The sequence below is a fragment of the Sinocyclocheilus rhinocerous genome, unplaced genomic scaffold (genome assembly GCF_001515625.1).
Source record: "Sinocyclocheilus rhinocerous isolate Xijiao unplaced genomic scaffold, SAMN03320098_v1.1 scaffold1485, whole genome shotgun sequence".
Classification (NCBI taxonomy): domain Eukaryota; kingdom Metazoa; phylum Chordata; class Actinopteri; order Cypriniformes; family Cyprinidae; genus Sinocyclocheilus; species Sinocyclocheilus rhinocerous.
In genome coordinates, this window is record NW_015628698.1 from 337,975 (window position 1) to 358,235 (window position 20,261).

The following is a 20,261-nucleotide window of genomic DNA, read 5'->3' on the forward strand; positions in this document are numbered from 1 at the left end:
AACGCAAAGGAATTATGATATTAGTTTAAGGAAAATTGCATTGAATGTGTTTTGGCTATAGAGGCAAAAAAAAAAGAAAAAAAAAACATAAGAAGAAATTGTCCAAAGGGTGCCAACGATGCATATTAGTGAGAGATTTTATAACGCCTTTAACATAGATAAAATCACCAGAATGCGGAACTGATTTATAAGCTGAAAATCAGTGCTGCCCTCTGCTGTTCAAACTTATGTTTTTACTCTTAAAAGGGAGCATGGTCCATTTATCAATTATTGTTTGCTTGCTCTTAAGACATTAATAAAACATTTCAATTATGCAATAAAATAATGAAATAATACATAAATAAAAACCTAAAAAGTCAGCGTTATTGCATGAGTTTATTTCTTGCTATGCCATGTCATACAGAAGAGCTGTAATACAGGTAAACAATGTAATAGGTGTGTCTGTCTTTTTTTTATTTATTTCGATAGTCCACTTTAGACATTCTATTAACAGTAAGTAACTTTGCAACTACATGTCAACTAGCAGTTAGTAGAGTATTAGTAGACTGTCTGCTTAATATCTTCTAACACTTTCTTTGTCAACATTCTACTAACCCTAAACCTACCCTAACAGTCTACTCTGAGAGTTAGTAGACATGTAGTTGCAAATTAATGAGAATTAGTTGACATGTAGTTACAAAGTTACTTATAGTTAATAGAATGTCTAAAGTGGACTATCGAAATAAAGTGTAACCTTTTTTTTAAGTTCAGCATATCAGTTCTTTAGTGATGGCATGTTCATGTTCACTGAGTGTGTAAACAAGGTTGTCTCCAATGGTAGCACAACCCAGGGGAGGGATACAAGTGAAACTCACAATCAGCAAAAAAGAATCATCTTCTTACCACAACCGATTACCCAGCAGATACAGCATCATGACGATCGTTATTATAGCTGTTTTCATAATGATGTACATTGGAAAGTTTTTGTGTAAATGCAATGGTCAATTTACACTTAAAAGCATTATTGCAAAACAATAGCTTTTTTTCCTTTTCTTAAAAAAGCCATGTTCATTTCTATAAACCCCAAATGCAATGAGATTAATGTTAGACTGTAAATGTCAGACCATTAGTGAAAGTGCTACAACGACCAGCTTAAAAAAAATAAAAAATAAAAGAGCTGCACTCCCATTTATTGTGTTGACTCAGCATGTTTTCAAAAGCAAGACTCAGATTACAGATTGTATCTTTAAAGTCTGGTGACATCTCAAATGTCCATTTCGCCCTCAGATGATATAGCTGCAATATGATCTGAGTTTAAACTGGGCACGAAACAGTATCATGATCAGCAGTGCTTTACTGTCCGTCTAATTCTACTAATCATATTACAATGAGGCTTCTGTAGTTTTTAACTAGTTCTGTAGTTTAAACACAGAAAGTAAGTTGGTGGTCAAAAACCTGCATATTAAACAAAAGACAAGTATTATCATCATTTCGCCCACTTCAGTTAAATGGATATGTGAGAAAAATGTATTGAGTGCTTTCATAAAGCAACAAAGAAAGCTAAATCAAATCCTTTGAAGCCTGGCTTATCCCCAAATATACTCCATAAAGTTATATTAACATTGTTATTGCATCATTTTTTTTTGCCATGTCCTAAGTTCCCCTTGTTTACACAACATTAGCATATAAACAAAAATTACTAACATTATGAAGTGCTAGTCCACCTTATTTACATACAGACCAACACACACGCTCACACACACACACACACACAGATTTGGCATGAGACAAAATGGACATTATAGCAATTCTCCAATAATTTGATAAGTTGTTGATAGTATAAACAACACTCCCCGTCTGCACAAAAATTGCAATAACACACACTTTCTCTGTATAAGAGCATACATTCAGTCATAAAATATCTGGACTACACAAACTCCATTACCTAATTTTGCAAAACAGTTCCGTGTGCAGATATGTTACAGTTTCCATATAACACAAAATGTGAGTACTGATGAAGGGATAAAGTGCATGGTCTGCTAAGATTATTCAATGACCCTCACCACTGGATTATAAAGGAACATGCTGCCATAGCTGTGCTCTGCCTGTGCTGAGTTGGTTCGTTGACTTAGAGATCCGTAACCAGTCAAAATGTTTTGAGAGCTCATTGAGGGCCTGAATTCTGCTAATCCAAACCAAAGGTCACTTTAATGAGCCTCAGTAAGAGTTTTTGATATGTCCTCCGCTTGGACTCCCACTAGCAAACAAATGAAGTTTGATGTTCATGCCTGTCAGCCATATTTACTTTTTAAAGTCTGAATTAGCATGATTATGATTGGGCTAATTTGATATGATTTTGATAGTTATTTTAGTTTAATATGGGTGGCAGATCATTGGTACTAGATGGGAATCATGCCCCTGACTGCAGAGTGGGCACAGATGGGCGTCACTGCTGTGCCAAAAGAGCACTCCGATTGGCCTTCATCTTCTCTAGTCTCTTCGTAAGGTGGCTGTTGCTTGCTTCCAGCTCATCGATACGGTCAAGCGCAGACCTCAGCTAAAGAATAAATACAGCACTTGTTACATCACACTCTAAAAAAATTCAGTGACTTTGTAAATTTCAAAAAAATAAATAATTACACTACCTTAATAAAATCTCTGAATATAACAAGCATTTGTTTGGACATACCCAACTAATTGCCCAAAAATCCAACAGTTTATTTTGTCATAAACTGCCTCTACATCTATTATTTATTTATTTTTTCCACAAAAAAATAAATTAGTATTTGACTAATTTTATTAGTATTATATCACTTGCTCACCAATGGATCCTCTGCAGTGAATGGGTGCCGTCAGAATGAGTTCATAGAATAGTTCCCCCAAAAATGAAAATTATCCCCCAGTTTACTCACCAGCGAGCCATCTTAGGTGTATATGCCTTTCTTCTTTCAGATGAACACAATTGGAGTTATATTAAATAATATCCGGGCTCTTCCCAGCTTTGTAATGGCAGTGAATGGTGCCTGAGTTTTTGAAGATCCAAAAAGCGCATACATCCATCTTAAAAGTAATCAATACGACTCCAGTGAGTTAATGAATGCCTTCTGAAGCAAAGCAATGGGTTTTTGTAAGAAAAATATCCATCAACTTAACTGATAGACTGAAGTCGTGTGGATTATTGTGATGTTTTTATCAGATGTTTTAACTCTCATTCTGACGGCACCCATTCCCTGCAGAGGATCCATTGATGAGCAAGTGATATAATGCTCAATTTCTCCTAATCTGTTCCGATAAAGAGAGAAACTCATCTACATCTTGGATGGCCTGAGGGTGAGTACATTTTCAGCAAATTTTAATTTTTGTGTGAACTATTCTTTTAACTTGTTGGGTCTACTCAGTTTTATTTGTTATGGCACCAAATGTACTTATTCAGATCTATTTAAAAAATTTTTTACTCACATTTACTCAATTCATAAGGTATATTTCATTGATTTCACAGCTATAAAATGTACTCAATATTTTTAAGTGCAAGAATGTTTCACCAAAAAAAGTTGCTGCTGAGTTGTTTGGAATATTAGTGTTTTTTTTAATGATTTAGTGTACCTCTCTCTGCAGCTTGCGTTTCTCCACTTTTAGTTCATCTTCGACTTTCTCTGCAACCTCAGCAGACGTTTTATAGCGGCTCACCTGACCCTCCAGCCGAATGATCTGCCACATGACAGAGATTACAGTTCATGCATGAAATAATGTCAGATCGTTTCCTGTGGAACTGGTTGTACCACAATACGAACAAAATTAACAGTGCATAAAGGGAGATTAAACTTGAAAGGAGAACATTATTAACTACTGATGATGAAATTGCATGCAAGAGCACAATTTGTGCCTTCGGATATAAAGTCTTGTGTTCATTTTATCAGTGACTTACGCTTTGTTCAAGTGCTGTGACTTCTTGCTCAGACTTGACCAGCTTGAATTTTAGGTCACTGATTTGCCTGTTAGCATCTCCTGTAGAAAAAAAAAAAGAGTTTACATGAAAACAAACCAGCCTACATCAAGACTGATGGTGAATGAAATTTAAAGGCATATCTTACTCTGCAGATCTAGAATATGAGGGTCTAGACCATTCTGTAGGTCATCCTCATCTGTGCTTCTCGCTTCTTCTGTCTCATTTTTTTGTTTCTGCTCTGCAATGGTTTTATACTTCCGTACCTGCACATTCACATGCAGTTTAGTCAAGCTAACAAAGTCCTTATGACAGGCATTACAGATATTTCATAAGATGTTCTCCCACAATATAAAATCATATGCAGAACAATGAATCACTTGAAAAGCATGAAATGACAAAACTCACCTGGTCGAGCAAACAGCAAATTTTAATTTTTGTGTGAACTATTCTTTTAACTTGTTGGGTCTACTCAGTTTTATTTGTTATGGCACCAAATGTACTTATTCAGATCTATTTAAAAAATTTTTTACTCACATTTACTCAATTCATAAGGTATATTTCATTGATTTCACAGCTATAAAATGTACTCAATATTTTTAAGTGCAAGAATGTTTCACCAAAAAAAGTTGCTGCTGAGTTGTTTGGAATATTAGTGTTTTTTTTAATGATTTAGTGTACCTCTCTCTGCAGCTTGCGTTTCTCCACTTTTAGTTCATCTTCGACTTTCTCTGCAACCTCAGCAGACGTTTTATAGCGGCTCACCTGACCCTCCAGCCGAATGATCTGCCACATGACAGAGATTACAGTTCATGCATGAAATAATGTCAGATCGTTTCCTGTGGAACTGGTTGTACCACAATACGAACAAAATTAACAGTGCATAAAGGGAGATTAAACTTGAAAGGAGAACATTATTAACTACTGATGATGAAATTGCATGCAAGAGCACAATTTGTGCCTTCGGATATAAAGTCTTGTGTTCATTTTATCAGTGACTTACGCTTTGTTCAAGTGCTGTGACTTCTTGCTCAGACTTGACCAGCTTGAATTTTAGGTCACTGATTTGCCTGTTAGCATCTCCTGTAGAAAAAAAAAAAGAGTTTACATGAAAACAAACCAGCCTACATCAAGACTGATGGTGAATGAAATTTAAAGGCATATCTTACTCTGCAGATCTAGAATATGAGGGTCTAGACCATTCTGTAGGTCATCCTCATCTGTGCTTCTCGCTTCTTCTGTCTCATTTTTTTGTTTCTGCTCTGCAATGGTTTTATACTTCCGTACCTGCACATTCACATGCAGTTTAGTCAAGCTAACAAAGTCCTTATGACAGGCATTACAGATATTTCATAAGATGTTCTCCCACAATATAAAATCATATGCAGAACAATGAATCACTTGAAAAGCATGAAATGACAAAACTCACCTGGTCGAGCAAATTCTCTCTCTCTTCCACCAACTTCCTCAATCTGATCTCTGAAAGTTACAAATAAAAAAATGTACAGTACAGCACACGGACCTCATTAAAAAAAAGTGGGCAATATATCATACAATGAGACAATGTAGGCACTAAAAAAAAAACTATTTATTTTGCAGCACAAAGTATACAAATTGGAGCAGTCAATTTAACATTTTAATTTATTACAATGAATTATAAAAAAATGCAGTTAACGTGCAATTAACATGACCATAAATATCTGTCTAATGCATGGCTGGATTGCAAAGTAGATTGCTGTGGTCATAAGAAATGATAAGGAAATAAACAATGTTTTAATTTTTATAGCCATTTTTATAATGTCTTTTTACAGTTGTATTATTTAATTAATTTAATGATATCATGTAATTAATTAAAAATGTTTATATATTAATAGTATTTTATTTATTATTAATATATCATTGTGTATAAATAGAAAATGTGTATATGGGGTTGTTGTTATTATTATTATCATCATCATCATTATTATCATGATTATTATTACATTTGTATGTGTATGAAACGCTTCCTCACAACTATCGAGAAGGAACGCTGTGCCCTTGTGCTCTAATGGCATGCTATATGTGTCCTCCACAAACTGTAACTCTGGCTCAGCCTCTGTCTTTTGCTGGCTCCTGGATTGTGCATCATTGTCTCCTGTGGTTATAAAAATATCCACTTTATTAGACTTTGTGGGTTCAAACATAGATCTTTAGAGGTTTTAATGCCAGCATTGATTTCTATGCAGTTATTTTTCTCTGCTTAACCAGTCTGTGGTTCATATACTGTAATTTCAGATATTATCTGATTCTAAAGTTTAAATGATTATAGTGGCACATTAGGTGACGTTTCTGCACTTGAATCAATGTATCTTTCATCCTCTGACCTGTTTGGTTTGGTTTTAACAGCAGTTATAGGTTCTTCACATTAATTGGTGTGCGCTTTACCTGTGAGGTGTTAAATCAGCAGTCAGTAGACTTGGACTTGTGATTTTTTGAATATTGAGAGTTGGAATCCTCCTCCACGTACAGTACATTGACCTTTTACAGAGAACTGCCATTTCTGATTCATTTAGGGTTGTTGGACCTTGTGTTAGCTAGAAATATACTTAATTATCTTTGTTAGGATTTAGATTAAGATTCTCCTCTGTGAGTTTGTTAACGTTTGTGTACTAAATGTGCTGACTTCATTCTCAGATGGACAGATCTTTGTTTGGCCTCTGAATGTCTGTTATCTCCACATTTCTTATACTATAATTGACCCCAGTAATGGGTTTTGACACCTTCAGATCACTGTTCTCCTTCATTCTGACATTCTGAGAACATTTCTGGGATCACTTCAGATTGCAAACAGTCCAGTTTCTGTGCCTAAGAGCTTAGTCCCCTCTCTTTTAACTTATTTTTGGGGGGATGCATTCAGTATACATTTCCTCATTTAATAGATTAACAAAGGAAAGACACCAAAAAAGAGTTCTCTCCACCATCTTGAACTGTGCAGTCTCACCATAGTTTTGAGTAATCTCTGACTCTGTGCTTGATGTGCAGTTCTGAAGCTCTGTCTGCAACATTACTGACAATGAGATGAGACGCCAGATGGACAATACCACTTGATTGGATTCAAAGAGCGAATCACAATTACGATTCCATTAAAACAGAATGGCACTGAGAATAATTGGATTGATTTTGTTAAGCAAAAGACAGAGTTGATCTTGATTGAATTAAAGGCTGATCAGTGGAGAGATAAATCCAACAGAGATACACTCAGATGTGGATAACAAAGAGACTGATTCTGTTGTTGTTGACAACTAAAAATGTACATTTCTGGGTATATTGAGAATGGAATGAAGCAAGCAACATTTAATCAAAAACAATAGCCAGTTAAATATTTACAAAGAGCACTGGAAACAAAAATGTTTTCATTTAATGTTAGATCTTCTAATCTATACAGTTATTACAGTTTTGCATTTTTATTTAGTTTTTCATTTTTATTATTTTCACTCTATCATTGTAAGATTTAGAGGTGTTTTTTCAGACTTTTCTATATATTTTTTTAAATTCAATTAATTTTATTTTATATTTTTGTGCTGTTAACTGAGTTAATGTTAACTGGAATAATTTAAAGATGTTTAATAGCATTTTTTTTCAGTACAGTCTAGTCTTATTAGTGGCACTTATAGTGGCATTTTCATGTTCAGTGCAGCTGGATTCAAGTTGTATAATACCATGTATCTATAACTAACTATACAATTAATTTGTGGACATTTTTATTTCATTTTAGTTCGTTTTGGAGAATGCTTTTTCATTTAGTTTCAGTATTTTCCAGTTATGTTTTTTTATTTAGTTATTTTATCTTTATTTAATTTAACACAATTTGTTTTTTTTCATTTTCACTTAGTTTTGTCTCATTTATTTAAAGTTTTCACTAAATGTTTTAATTTAGTTTTTGCTTTTCTTGCAGCATATTTGTAATGGTTTCTACAATTAAATAAAACATTGCAAATGTGCATCAACAAAATACCATAAAAGCAAAATTGTAATTTTGTAAAATTGCAAAATAGTCATCATTTGACTACAATGAAGTTGCATATAAATCAGCTGCAATAGCGGATTTGTTTAAAATGCTTTGATTATGAGTTACAAAATTCTAGCAACCGTTTGTCTTACCTAACATGCTGTCTCCACTCATAGTGGACACGTGAGAGTCTTGATTCAATCGGGAGGCTGCTTCCACATCAGCATGTCCATCAATCGTCCCGTCTGCTACCTCCCCATTGGTGGTCACCTCAGATCCCAGCACAATGCCATGTTTCTGTGAAAGAATACAATCTGATGTCAATCTTCCATTTATTCCATCACTTTATTATGGTCCTTTGAAGTAAAAAAATAAATATGCTAATATAATGACTTCTATATCTTTGCTGTGATTGCCAGTATTCCTTCTATATCTCTACCTTTAGAGCATCCCTAAGCCGGCAAACCTCGTCCCTGAGTGCCTCCCGTTCATCATGGATAATGTCTGAATATTCCTTCTGCCTCTCTAAGGCCTTAATGTGGCCGTCCGCAAAAGCCAACAATCAAGGAAGGGAAGAACAAAGGAGTAAAGGGAACACGTAAGGTTTGGAAAGACTACAAGGGTCACGTGACACTGTATCAAGCATTCAGTTGTTTAACAAGTTATTAGGTTAATAAGTTACACAAGCTAAAGACTATTTAGGGAATAAAAAGATTTTTAAAAAGTGTTAAAATACAAAAGAAAGAATAGTTGTGATATGATTAATGGAAAATGGCCATGGAAGGTAATTGTACCCGGATCTTTTTATCTTTCCATTCCAATGTTTCTTGCAAGTCAGCGATCTCTCTAAAATAGTCCGCCTGCTTCCCACGAGACTGTTGGGCTTCCTAAGCCCCGGCCATGAGGGCAAGCAGAGGAAAACAGATGGACAGGTCAAAGAGAATTAAGAGGAAAATGTGAGAGAACACAGAATCCATCTATGTCAGGAAGACAAAGAGTCAGAAGAGCTTTGAGTACTCCGTCATTTACTGGAGATGCTCACCGTCAGCAACTCTTCACTCTGCCTCAGTGTTTCCTTCATCTCCTCAAACTGGAACTTCAGGACATTGTGGGCATGATGCTCTCGCTCGAAGTCCTAACAAACATTAGAATGAAAAAATACCCATAATTGATTAATTTAATTGCACTAAAAAAAATTGTTTGAATTCCTGATCATTAGTACTCACTTTCACAGTTATTTGAACAGTTGTCATTCTACGATTTCTTAGAAGTAAAGGACATACTCTGACTTCATAATGATCATCTTTATGACTGTGTGCATTTCAGTTTATTTCTAGTATGGTTTGGTTTTAACAGCAGTTATAGGTTCTTCACATTAATTGGTGTGCGCTTTACCTGTGAGGTGTTAAATCAGCAGTCAGTAGACTTGGACTTGTGATTTTTTGAATATTGAGAGTTGGAATCCTCCTCCACGTACAGTACATTGACCTTTTACAGAGAACTGCCATTTCTGATTCATTTAGGGTTGTTGGACCTTGTGTTAGCTAGAAATATACTTAATTATCTTTGTTAGGATTTAGATTAAGATTCTCCTCTGTGAGTTTGTTAACGTTTGTGTACTAAATGTGCTGACTTCATTCTCAGATGGACAGATCTTTGTTTGGCCTCTGAATGTCTGTTATCTCCACATTTCTTATACTATAATTGACCCCAGTAATGGGTTTTGACACCTTCAGATCACTGTTCTCCTTCATTCTGACATTCTGAGAACATTTCTGGGATCACTTCAGATTGCAAACAGTCCAGTTTCTGTGCCTAAGAGCTTAGTCCCCTCTCTTTTAACTTATTTTTGGGGGGATGCATTCAGTATACATTTCCTCATTTAATAGATTAACAAAGGAAAGACACCAAAAAAGAGTTCTCTCCACCATCTTGAACTGTGCAGTCTCACCATAGTTTTGAGTAATCTCTGACTCTGTGCTTGATGTGCAGTTCTGAAGCTCTGTCTGCAACATTACTGACAATGAGATGAGACGCCAGATGGACAATACCACTTGATTGGATTCAAAGAGCGAATCACAATTACGATTCCATTAAAACAGAATGGCACTGAGAATAATTGGATTGATTTTGTTAAGCAAAAGACAGAGTTGATCTTGATTGAATTAAAGGCTGATCAGTGGAGAGATAAATCCAACAGAGATACACTCAGATGTGGATAACAAAGAGACTGATTCTGTTGTTGTTGACAACTAAAAATGTACATTTCTGGGTATATTGAGAATGGAATGAAGCAAGCAACATTTAATCAAAAACAATAGCCAGTTAAATATTTACAAAGAGCACTGGAAACAAAAATGTTTTCATTTAATGTTAGATCTTCTAATCTATACAGTTATTACAGTTTTGCATTTTTATTTAGTTTTTCATTTTTATTATTTTCACTCTATCATTGTAAGATTTAGAGGTGTTTTTTCAGACTTTTCTATATATTTTTTTAAATTCAATTAATTTTATTTTATATTTTTGTGCTGTTAACTGAGTTAATGTTAACTGGAATAATTTAAAGATGTTTAATAGCATTTTTTTTCAGTACAGTCTAGTCTTATTAGTGGCACTTATAGTGGCATTTTCATGTTCAGTGCAGCTGGATTCAAGTTGTATAATACCATGTATCTATAACTAACTATACAATTAATTTGTGGACATTTTTATTTCATTTTAGTTCGTTTTGGAGAATGCTTTTTCATTTAGTTTCAGTATTTTCCAGTTATGTTTTTTTATTTAGTTATTTTATCTTTATTTAATTTAACACAATTTGTTTTTTTTCATTTTCACTTAGTTTTGTCTCATTTATTTAAAGTTTTCACTAAATGTTTTAATTTAGTTTTTGCTTTTCTTGCAGCATAATGGTTTCTATATTTAAATAAAACATTGCAAAGGTGCAGCAACAAAATACCATAAAAGCAAAATTGTAAAAATGCATATAATTTGACTACAGTTAAGTTGGATACTGTACAAATAAGCTACAATAGCTGATTTGTTTAAAATGCTTAATTATGTGTTTTTAAAAAATCTGGTAACCATTTGTCTTACCTAACATGCTGTCTCCACTCATAGTGGACACGTGAGAGTCTTGATTCAATCGGGAGGCTGCTTCCACATCAGCATGTCCATCAATCGTCCCGTCTGCTACCTCCCCATTGGTGGTCACCTCAGATCCCAGCACAATGCCATGTTTCTGTGAAAGAATACAATCTGATGTCAATCTTCCATTTATTCCATCACTTTATTATGGTCCTTTGAAGTAAAAAAATAAATATGCTAATATAATGACTTCTATATCTTTGCTGTGATTGCCAGTATTCCTTCTATATCTCTACCTTTAGAGCATCCCTAAGCCGGCAAACCTCGTCCCTGAGTGCCTCCCGTTCATCATGGATAATGTCTGAATATTCCTTCTGCCTCTCTAAGGCCTTAATGTGGCCGTCCGCAAAAGCCAACAATCAAGGAAGGGAAGAACAAAGGAGTAAAGGGAACACGTAAGGTTTGGAAAGACTACAAGGGTCACGTGACACTGTATCAAGCATTCAGTTGTTTAACAAGTTATTAGGTTAATAAGTTACACAAGCTAAAGACTATTTAGGGAATAAAAAGATTTTTAAAAAGTGTTAAAATACAAAAGAAAGAATAGTTGTGATATGATTAATGGAAAATGGCCATGGAAGGTAATTGTACCCGGATCTTTTTATCTTTCCATTCCAATGTTTCTTGCAAGTCAGCGATCTCTCTAAAATAGTCCGCCTGCTTCCCACGAGACTGTTGGGCTTCCTAAGCCCCGGCCATGAGGGCAAGCAGAGGAAAACAGATGGACAGGTCAAAGAGAATTAAGAGGAAAATGTGAGAGAACACAGAATCCATCTATGTCAGGAAGACAAAGAGTCAGAAGAGCTTTGAGTACTCCATCATTTACTGGAGATGCTCACCGTCAGCAACTCTTCACTCTGCCTCAGTGTTTCCTTCATCTCCTCAAACTGGAACTTCAGGACATCGTGGGCATGACGCTCTCGCTCGAAGTCCTAACAAACATTAGAATGAAAAAATACCCATAATTGATTAATTTAATTGCGCTAAAAAAAATTGTTTGAATTCCTGATCATTAGTACTCACTTTCACAGTTATTTGAACAGTTGTCATTCTACGATTTCTTAGAAGTAAAGGACATACTCTGACTTCATAATGATCATCTTTATGACTGTGTGCATTTCAGTTTATTTCTAGTATATTAACAGTCTACCTATCCTTGTGTGATGCTCACATTACTTCTATGTGTATATTGATTGTTTATATCTTTGTGCACCCTCCTCTGCTAACCAATTTAGTATTGAACCCCCCCTAACTGTTTATGAAATACTATGTTTTTTCATACCATAACATAAAACTTACCACATTGAGCTGCCACATAGTTCAGTTATGATCAGTGGCGGCTCGTCGGGGGAGGCAGGGGAGGCACAGCTTCCCCATAATTTTGAGGTGAAAATGGGAGGAGGACGGTTTAATGTTAATAAAATTCACCATTCATTTCAGTTCATGTCTCAGGATGTGTATTTTTTTGTTTGTAATTTCACAGTTGTAATACCATAACGTGAAAGCGCCACTTTTTGTGCCTCCTCTATTTTAAAACCCACGAGCCGCCACTGGTTATGATTAGTCTTAACCCTAGAATGCACAAACCGGGTCGAATTAACCCGATAAGAGTGTGATTTTTGGAATATTTTATCAACAAAAGGGGGTCAAAATGATCCCTGTGCATCAAGGAATTTTGACTCACCATAACTGTTTTTGTCAAAGGTTTTGATTTAATTTTTTCAATAATTAATATATTTTTTTAATATACTCTAAATTTTGGATGATGACTATAAAAATTTTTTGAAGAAAAATAAAACAGTTATGTATTTGTAAAAGGGTCAATTATAATATAGGATTTTTCCTTTTTTAAAAAAAAAAAGTGATTTCACCACTTGACAGGCCTTACTCTGGTTTTCTCCTCACACTCTCTGCGTGTCTCACACAGAAGTTCCTCCAGCTCCATCAGAGTGTCTCTCAGTGTGTCCACCTGATACATTAGGTTTGTTTTCTCATTGTCCAGCTGAGCATTGGACACCATTGCCTTACGGTACTTCTCCTCCACCTCCACCAGGGAGTCCTGAGAGTAAACAAACGAAAATGAGGAAATTACATACAGATCATGGCCATTATGATACAGTATTATGAATAAACCTTCAAAATTACCTTCATTTCCCGTATGGAGGCCTCGGTGTCAGCTGAAATCGAGGTATCACAGCTTCCTCTTCGTGATAAACCTCCACCCAGAGATGCCAGAGTTGCAGCAGAGAGGGTGGAGGCTGTCCTGGACCCCTGATGATGTAGTTTAAATGCTTACTTGGTTTGGTGGATCACTTTGTTGTGGTTTTATCTACTATGATGTGTGTTTTTGCATCCTAAAAATAATCCTACTGACCTTTTCCAGGAAATCTGACCTTTCCTCCACCTATTTAAAAAATTAAATGTGTTCAGTAGAAGTTACATTGAAAAACCATGCAGATATATTTAGGATCTAAAACAATACTGGGCCATATTTTGTTCCATTTTTTATCCACTAGAGGGAGCATTGCACAAACAAGATTGATGCTAATTCCACATGATACTGATGATAGTGTGAGGAACAGGATATGCAGAGGAGCAAGAGTGCAGGTTAGTTTTTGCAACAAAGATGGCAGACGTGACTTTGAAAATGTAGAACTTAACCTTGGTCAGATATAGGAAAGGGAAGCTCACCACTGGACTGGCACGGGCTGAACTCGCCCTAGATGAGGCCCTGGAACTGGAGCCCAGAAAGCCATTGTAGTCTGAAGGCTGACCAGAATGCAGATATAGAGAAAAATGGAATGACGAGTAGATGTTAGCAGGAAGAGAGCATAAGAAAAAATGTATTGGAACTGACAAGTATAAAGAAGTTTTAGAAATGACACTGTACCATATACACTACCATTCAAAAGTCTGGGGTTAGTACGATTCTTTTAATGTTTTTGAATAAAGTTACTTGGTGATGCTCAACAAGACTTGATCAAAAGATACAGTAAAAACAGAAATATGTCAAATATTATTACAATTGAATATATTGTAAAATGTAATTTATTCCTGTGATGGCCCAGTTGAATTTTCAGCAGCATCATCCTTCAGAAATTGTTGTAACATGCTGATTAGGTGCTCAAGTAACATTTCATATTATTATCAATGTTGAAAACAGTTGTGTTGCTTAATATTTTTGTGGAAACCGTTATTAATTTTTTCAGGATTTTGATGATAAACAGAAGGTTAAAAAAAAAACTTTTTTTTTTTTTTTAAACGGAACACTTCTTCAGCCTTATCAGTGTCTTTACTGTCACTTTTGAGCAATGTAATCCATCCTTGCTGAAAAAAAAAAGTTTCTTTAAAAAAATCTTTTGATCAGTAGTGTAAAGCCATGCCCATTCTGTAGGTCAACACACACATTGACATACACACAGCATTAGCGCGTTTCTGTGTGAAGGAGAGTCAGTCAGTCTGACTAGTAAACGACAGAAATAAATTTAATCCAAGATGATTAACCATGCTTTACATACAGTACATACACCACCAGTCCCACGCTCATTACTAGGGGAAAACAGTAAAATGGGGGCTCCCAAACTTCCTCAGAGAAACCTCATGACATAAACACAATAAACACCTAGTCAAGCCTGTGGTCTGAAAACAGAATCATGCAAGACGCTCAACAAGCCCAGACTGGCATTGGGTGTCAGGTCATGCCGCGGTCAGAGAGATAGGTAAGATCGGGCCTTACGCCTCTAGCGCTGGAGCCACTGAAACGCCTAGTGGCAGAGTATGAGCTCTCTTCATGCAGTGACCCCTGCAGACAGAACAGAACACCTCACCATACTACATTCACCTCACACACTCGATATCTCTCAGACATAACCACGGGTAACACAACAAACACTTAAAAAAGACAATAAAGACCCTTAAATGACCGCTACATGTATCCAAAATGGTTCACCACCATAAAATGTGATCTAACAGGGCTGCTAACAATCAGGGGAGATGTACTTTAAACACATCAAGGACAGGAAATGTTCATTACATACAGAGGAGTGCAAAGAAAGCTTCTTTGCATGTTTACAGAACGTTAACACATTAGCCATCGAACTTAATGCACTCTGATGTACTGAGCACTTATGGAATTACTAAACAAAGAACTGACTGCTGTGTTAGATATCTGAGTAAGAGGCTTTGGAAGCCAGAGACTTGACAACACATGTGTAACCAAAGAAATTATGTGTATCAGGTTACTAAACTGCATGCAGGTCGCATGAGGGATTGAACACAGACAACACATGTCCCTAAATAAGATAGTTTAACCAAAAATAAAAATTATGTTATAATTTAGCTCTAAAGGTGTTCCAAACATAAAGCTAGAAATAGAGATATCTAGCAGAATGTCCAAGCAGCTGTTTTCTACAATGAAAGTCATTGTAAAAAAATGTTTTCTTGTTAATTGCATTTTAATAAATGTATTATAAGCTGTCATTTAGAATTTTAAATATTTTAACTTTAAATGTAACATTGACTATCATACTACAGTTAAAATTCTAATCAAGTACTTTACATTACATGCTTTAATATGTTAGTGTACTTTAAAGCATAAGTGTACTTTAGAGCATGAAAAAATGTTATTAAAACATGATGATTGTACTTTAAAGTAAAAAAATGTAATAATGGCAATTTTCATGTTACAAAGTGCACCTTTTAAAAGTGTACTCAACTGTGTTAAGAAACAGTCATGAAAGTGGTCTTTTATTTCATTAATATTATCTGCAGTTACATTTTTTTAAATTAAACTATTAAGATATGAAGTACACCACAAGAGCACATTCAATATAGTTAAGCACATTTATTTTTCAAAATGGAAAGAATGGGGACACGGGACAGCATTCACTTTCATTGTATAGAAAAGAACAGCTTGAATATTCTGCTAGATATCTCCTTTTGTATTCCACACACAAAAAAAGGTCATATGGTTTCAATGACAACATAATTTTAATTTTTGGATGAACTATATCTTTATGATCATTCATATATGTGCTATGTATTCACCAAAATGAAACATGTGAACAAACAATCTGCATGTAAGGCTGCATGCAGATGACAACTGGAAACAAACCCTGTGACTTCTTGAACGGGAGGTTTCACTAAAAAGCGCAGAGGGCTAAAAACAAACAGAGAGAGGAGGAAGAAATATATATGCTCATAAAATTGCATTTCAATACTACACATTCTTCAAGTAAAATAAATAATCTCTCTACTAAATATATATATATATATATATATATATATATATACATTACAACAAGCTGATTTATTTGGTTTAAGGGTTAAAATTCTGTAGTCGATACAAACTTGTTTTAAAATGTTGTGCTTTGACTGATGGGATTCACACCAGTAAAGCACAACATTTTAAAACAAGTTTGTATAGACTACAATAATGACAGCTCACTTTTGCAGGTGCCTTGGAAGTATTTTTTTCCATTCATTCCATTTTCCATTTCTATTTTCAATAGCCATTTAAAAATTTCTACACTACAGAATTTTAACCCTTAAACCAAATAAATCAGCTCCCAGATGAATCACAACAGTACAATACTTGATTGAAAATTTTAAACTGTGTACTGTGTACTAACATCCTATACAATATTGAGAATGTTATAATCAAATCAGTCTGCATTTTAAAATATTTGAAAAATTTTGTAAAATTTTAATTTGCATGAAAGTATTAGCATTTAGCTACATTCATTAAAAATAAAAATATTATACAAAAATTCACCAGAAATAGAATATCATCTAGCCACATTTAACAATTTTCAACATGCTATGATTTGAAATTCACTAAATCTAATTATGAGTTATATTTATTTAAGGCCACATTTACTGTTGTTTCGCAAATTTTCACAGCTGTATTTGAGAATTTGCCCCGTTTTATCTACGAAATTTCACTGAAATGTTGCTAATGTCGCTGCACCCTAAGATCCAGTGCTAGTTTCAGTAACAATGACTTCTCTGATTGGTGGATTTCACAGTGCTATTGTGGGTAATGTAGTATTTAAGAATATACAGTAATTAAAATTATTTATTTATTTATTTATTTATTTATTTTTTTGTTTGTTTTTGTTTATTATTTATTTAGCTAAAATCAGAATAAATAATTAAATATTTAAATTTTGAATAGGATTTTTACATCTAGAACCCCACTGTTGTGGTCTGCTGACATTTGTTTGAAAATAAATGTTCCTTTGAGATGACTGAGGAAGGAGGAGCAGTCAAAATGAAGAAAGGATTATACAATAAAACAATGAAGAACAGAACTAATTCTAAAGAAAGATATAAAGAGGGATTGTGAGAGGGACAGACCCGTCCATTTTGTAGTCTGGCTGTAGGCAGACTGCTGGTGCTGCTGCAGATATCTATGTGGTTGCCCTACGGTAAGCAGAGGAGGACAAAAGGACAATGTGAGAATGAGAAATGAAAAAAAACAAAAAACATGAAAATAGCTGAGGTGACAGATTGCTGCACAAGTGTGATTTGGCAAGAAAGAGTTTGAATGAATTAAAGAGGGAAGAAGCAGTGACAGTGCTCTTTGTGCAAAATGCAGCTACAAAGTGTTGCGTCTGGTAAACTCGACGATGCGTCTGGCAAACTTGACGTTGCGTCTTGCTACAGACAACGTATCACCTGTGCGTTTCTGGATGTGGTCATTACCTGGTGTTGGATGATGGTCACGATCGCTGCCTCACATGTCTGGGCATTAAGCATGCTGATGTGGCATTTGTGGATGAGTCATGTTCTCATTGTGGGAAGATGACCATCTCGGAGTTGCTGGCCAAGCTCAGTTACCTCAAAAGGGGCGGAGCTCCATTGCCTCTGCCTCAATCTAGTTCTCGTCATGGCGGCAGTCAGGTGGGGGCTACTTCAGGCAGTAGCACAGGTGGTCTGAGGGTAACAGTGATGGCAAACCCTCCAGGGAGCCAACCCTCGGGGGACCATCGCTCCTCTTGCACTCCGCAACCAATTGAGCTGCCAAAGGAATGTGTTGGGCCCTCTACAAGGAGCATACCAGCAGTATCCTTCGGCGCTCCTCCCGATGATCGGATGTCGATCGCTGCATTGGAGGGTGAGCCGGAGCTTTCTGGAGAAGAAGATTCGGCTGCTCTGCTGCCCTCTGGAACTGTAGCAATGCCTGAATCGGATCCAGAAATGAGGACTATGCTTTCCCAGGCCGCCATGTGGTTAGGGCTTGAGTGGAAATCTCCACCATGTCCCGAGCCCTCAAGGTTGGACGACTGGTTCTTCGGGGTGGCCCGCGCTGGTTCTCAGCGCCCCGCCCCGCCCTGGTGCCATTCTTCCCGGAGGTGCACGAGGGGGCTTACCAGGTCGTTGAAGGCACCCTTTTCTGCCGGAAAACGACCTGCTAACTCCTCCTCCCTCACCACTCTCAATGGTGGTGCAGCTAGGGGGTATACGGGGGTCCCTCTGGTGGAGCGGTCGGTTGCAATGCAGTTGTGTCCTGATACCACCTCCACCTGGCAGGGCAAACCGTACCTCCCCTCCCGGGTCTGTAGGTACTTGTCTGGTCTGTCCAGCGATGCTTATGTGGCCTGTGGAGAAGCTGCCTCCGCCTTACACACTATGGTGTTACTGCAGGTTCTTCAGGCTAAAGCACTGAGGGACCTGCACGAGGGTGGTCACGATCCGGAAGTTCTGAAAGAGCTCCGAACTGCAACTGACCTCGCGCTCCGAGCGATGAAGGTCACTGCGAGTTCTCTGGGTCGTGCGATTTCCACACTTGTGGTCCAGGAGCGCCATCTCTGGCTGTGTCTGGGCGACATGAGGAACGCCGACAAGTTAGGTTCCTCAAGGTTCCTGTGTCCCAGACCGGCCTCTTCGGTGACGCAGTCGAGAATGTGGCCCAGCAGTTCTTGGCTGCAAAGGAGCAGACTGAGGCGATCCGACATGTCCAGCTAGTGCCTCCACCCGTCCACCGGCCGCGGCACCCCAGCCTTCTCATCGCCGAGGGCGGCCCCATGCGTCCACCCCCACTCCCGCGCCGCATCCGCAGCAGCTTTGAGCAAGCGGCGCCGTGGAGCTGGGCGTATGCAGGCCTCCCCGCCTGTCCAGGCCCCCGTCAAACCCAGAGAGAGAGGGAACTGCTCTTTGGGGGATGGTGAATGCACCTCTCCCTCCCCCAGAGGAGGGTCGGGTGGAGAATCTGGTGGTCCCGAGGTAGGCGTGGCTACGCGGCACTCACCGGGTCCAAGTCACACCGGCCTGCCGCCAAACCTTCACCCCGTGGTCAGACCATGCGTTTCTCCGGGCAGGAGTGCCCCTGGAACAGTTCTCCAGGCATGCTGTGGTTTACACGGATGCCTCCACCACTGACTGGGGGGGCCACGTACAACGGGCATGCAGTGTCGGGGTTTGGACGGGCCCCCAACTGCACTGGCACATCAACCGCCTAGAGTTGTTAGCAGTACGCCTTGCCTTGAACCATCTCAGAGGGCGCTTACGAGGCAAGCACGTGCTGGTCCGCACGGACTACACTGCGACCGTTGCGTACATCAACCGAAAAGGTGGTCTATGCTCCCGTTGCTTGTCGCAACTCGCCCGCCACCTCCTCCTCTGGAGTCGGAAGCATCTGAGGTCACTTTGTGCCATTTACATTCCGGGCCTGCACAACCGTGCAGCCGCCGAGCTGACATGAGCTGCGCTCCCCAGAGAGTGAAAACTCCATCCCCAGATGGTAAAAAAAAAATTTCCCAGTGAGCCTTCTCGCACAGACGCTGTGCAAGGTCAGGGAGGACGAGGAGCAGGTCCTGTTTGTGGCGCCATATTGGCCCACTCGGACCTGGTTCCCGGAACTAATGCTGCTCATGACAGCCCCTCCCTGGCAGATTCCTCTGAGGAAGGATATACTGACTCAGAGACGGGGCACCCTGTGGCACTCACGTCCAGACCTCTGGAAACTTCATGTCTGGTCCCTGGATGGGACGCGGAGGTTCTAGGTGACCTACCCCAGGAGGAAGATGACACCATCACTTCGGCAACAGCACTGTCTACGAGACACGCTTACGCCTTGAAGTGGAACCTGTTCATTGAGTGGTGTTCTTCTCACCGAGAAGACCCCCAGAGATGCCCGATCAGGGTCGTGCTTTCCTTTTTGCAGCAAGGGCTGGAGCGAAGGCTGTCTCCCTCCACCCTTAA

The 20,261-nt window shown here is 37.9% G+C and overlaps 1 protein-coding gene across 12 annotated transcripts in view; it reads right to left on the bottom strand.

The window, feature by feature from the left end:
• Positions 1–742: 742 nt before the first annotated feature.
• LOC107738309 (leucine-rich repeat flightless-interacting protein 2-like) overlaps positions 743–20,261 on the bottom strand; it is a 46,761-nt gene continuing 27,242 nt past the window's right edge. For 5 of the 12 annotated variants that reach the window (XM_016550043.1, XM_016550041.1, XM_016550037.1 and 2 more), the window contains 16 exons: positions 17,415–17,480; positions 16,171–16,215; positions 14,794–14,859; positions 13,749–13,826; positions 13,432–13,461; positions 13,203–13,328; positions 12,946–13,116; positions 11,897–11,989; positions 11,649–11,741; positions 11,294–11,386; positions 11,007–11,151; positions 5,352–5,401; positions 5,092–5,209; positions 4,926–5,005; positions 4,604–4,708; positions 743–2,536 (listed from right to left, as the gene is read on the bottom strand). In XM_016550043.1, coding sequence (XP_016405529.1) covers positions 2,426–2,536; positions 4,604–4,708; positions 4,926–5,005; positions 5,092–5,209; positions 5,352–5,401; positions 11,007–11,151; positions 11,294–11,386; positions 11,649–11,741; positions 11,897–11,989; positions 12,946–13,116; positions 13,203–13,328; positions 13,432–13,461; positions 13,749–13,826; positions 14,794–14,859; positions 16,171–16,215; positions 17,415–17,480 — 1,470 coding nt within the window. In that variant the 3' untranslated portion in view covers positions 743–2,425. Of the gene's footprint in view, positions 2,537–4,603; positions 4,709–4,925; positions 5,006–5,091; positions 5,210–5,351; positions 5,402–8,062; positions 8,208–8,349; positions 8,443–8,704; positions 8,798–8,952; positions 9,046–11,006; positions 11,152–11,293; positions 11,387–11,648; positions 11,742–11,896; positions 11,990–12,945; positions 13,117–13,202; positions 13,329–13,431; positions 13,462–13,748; positions 13,827–14,793; positions 14,860–16,170; positions 16,216–17,414; positions 17,481–20,261 lie in introns of all 12 variants that reach the window. The other 7 variants (XM_016550035.1, XM_016550040.1, XM_016550038.1 and 4 more) reach the window with 7 other exon arrangements.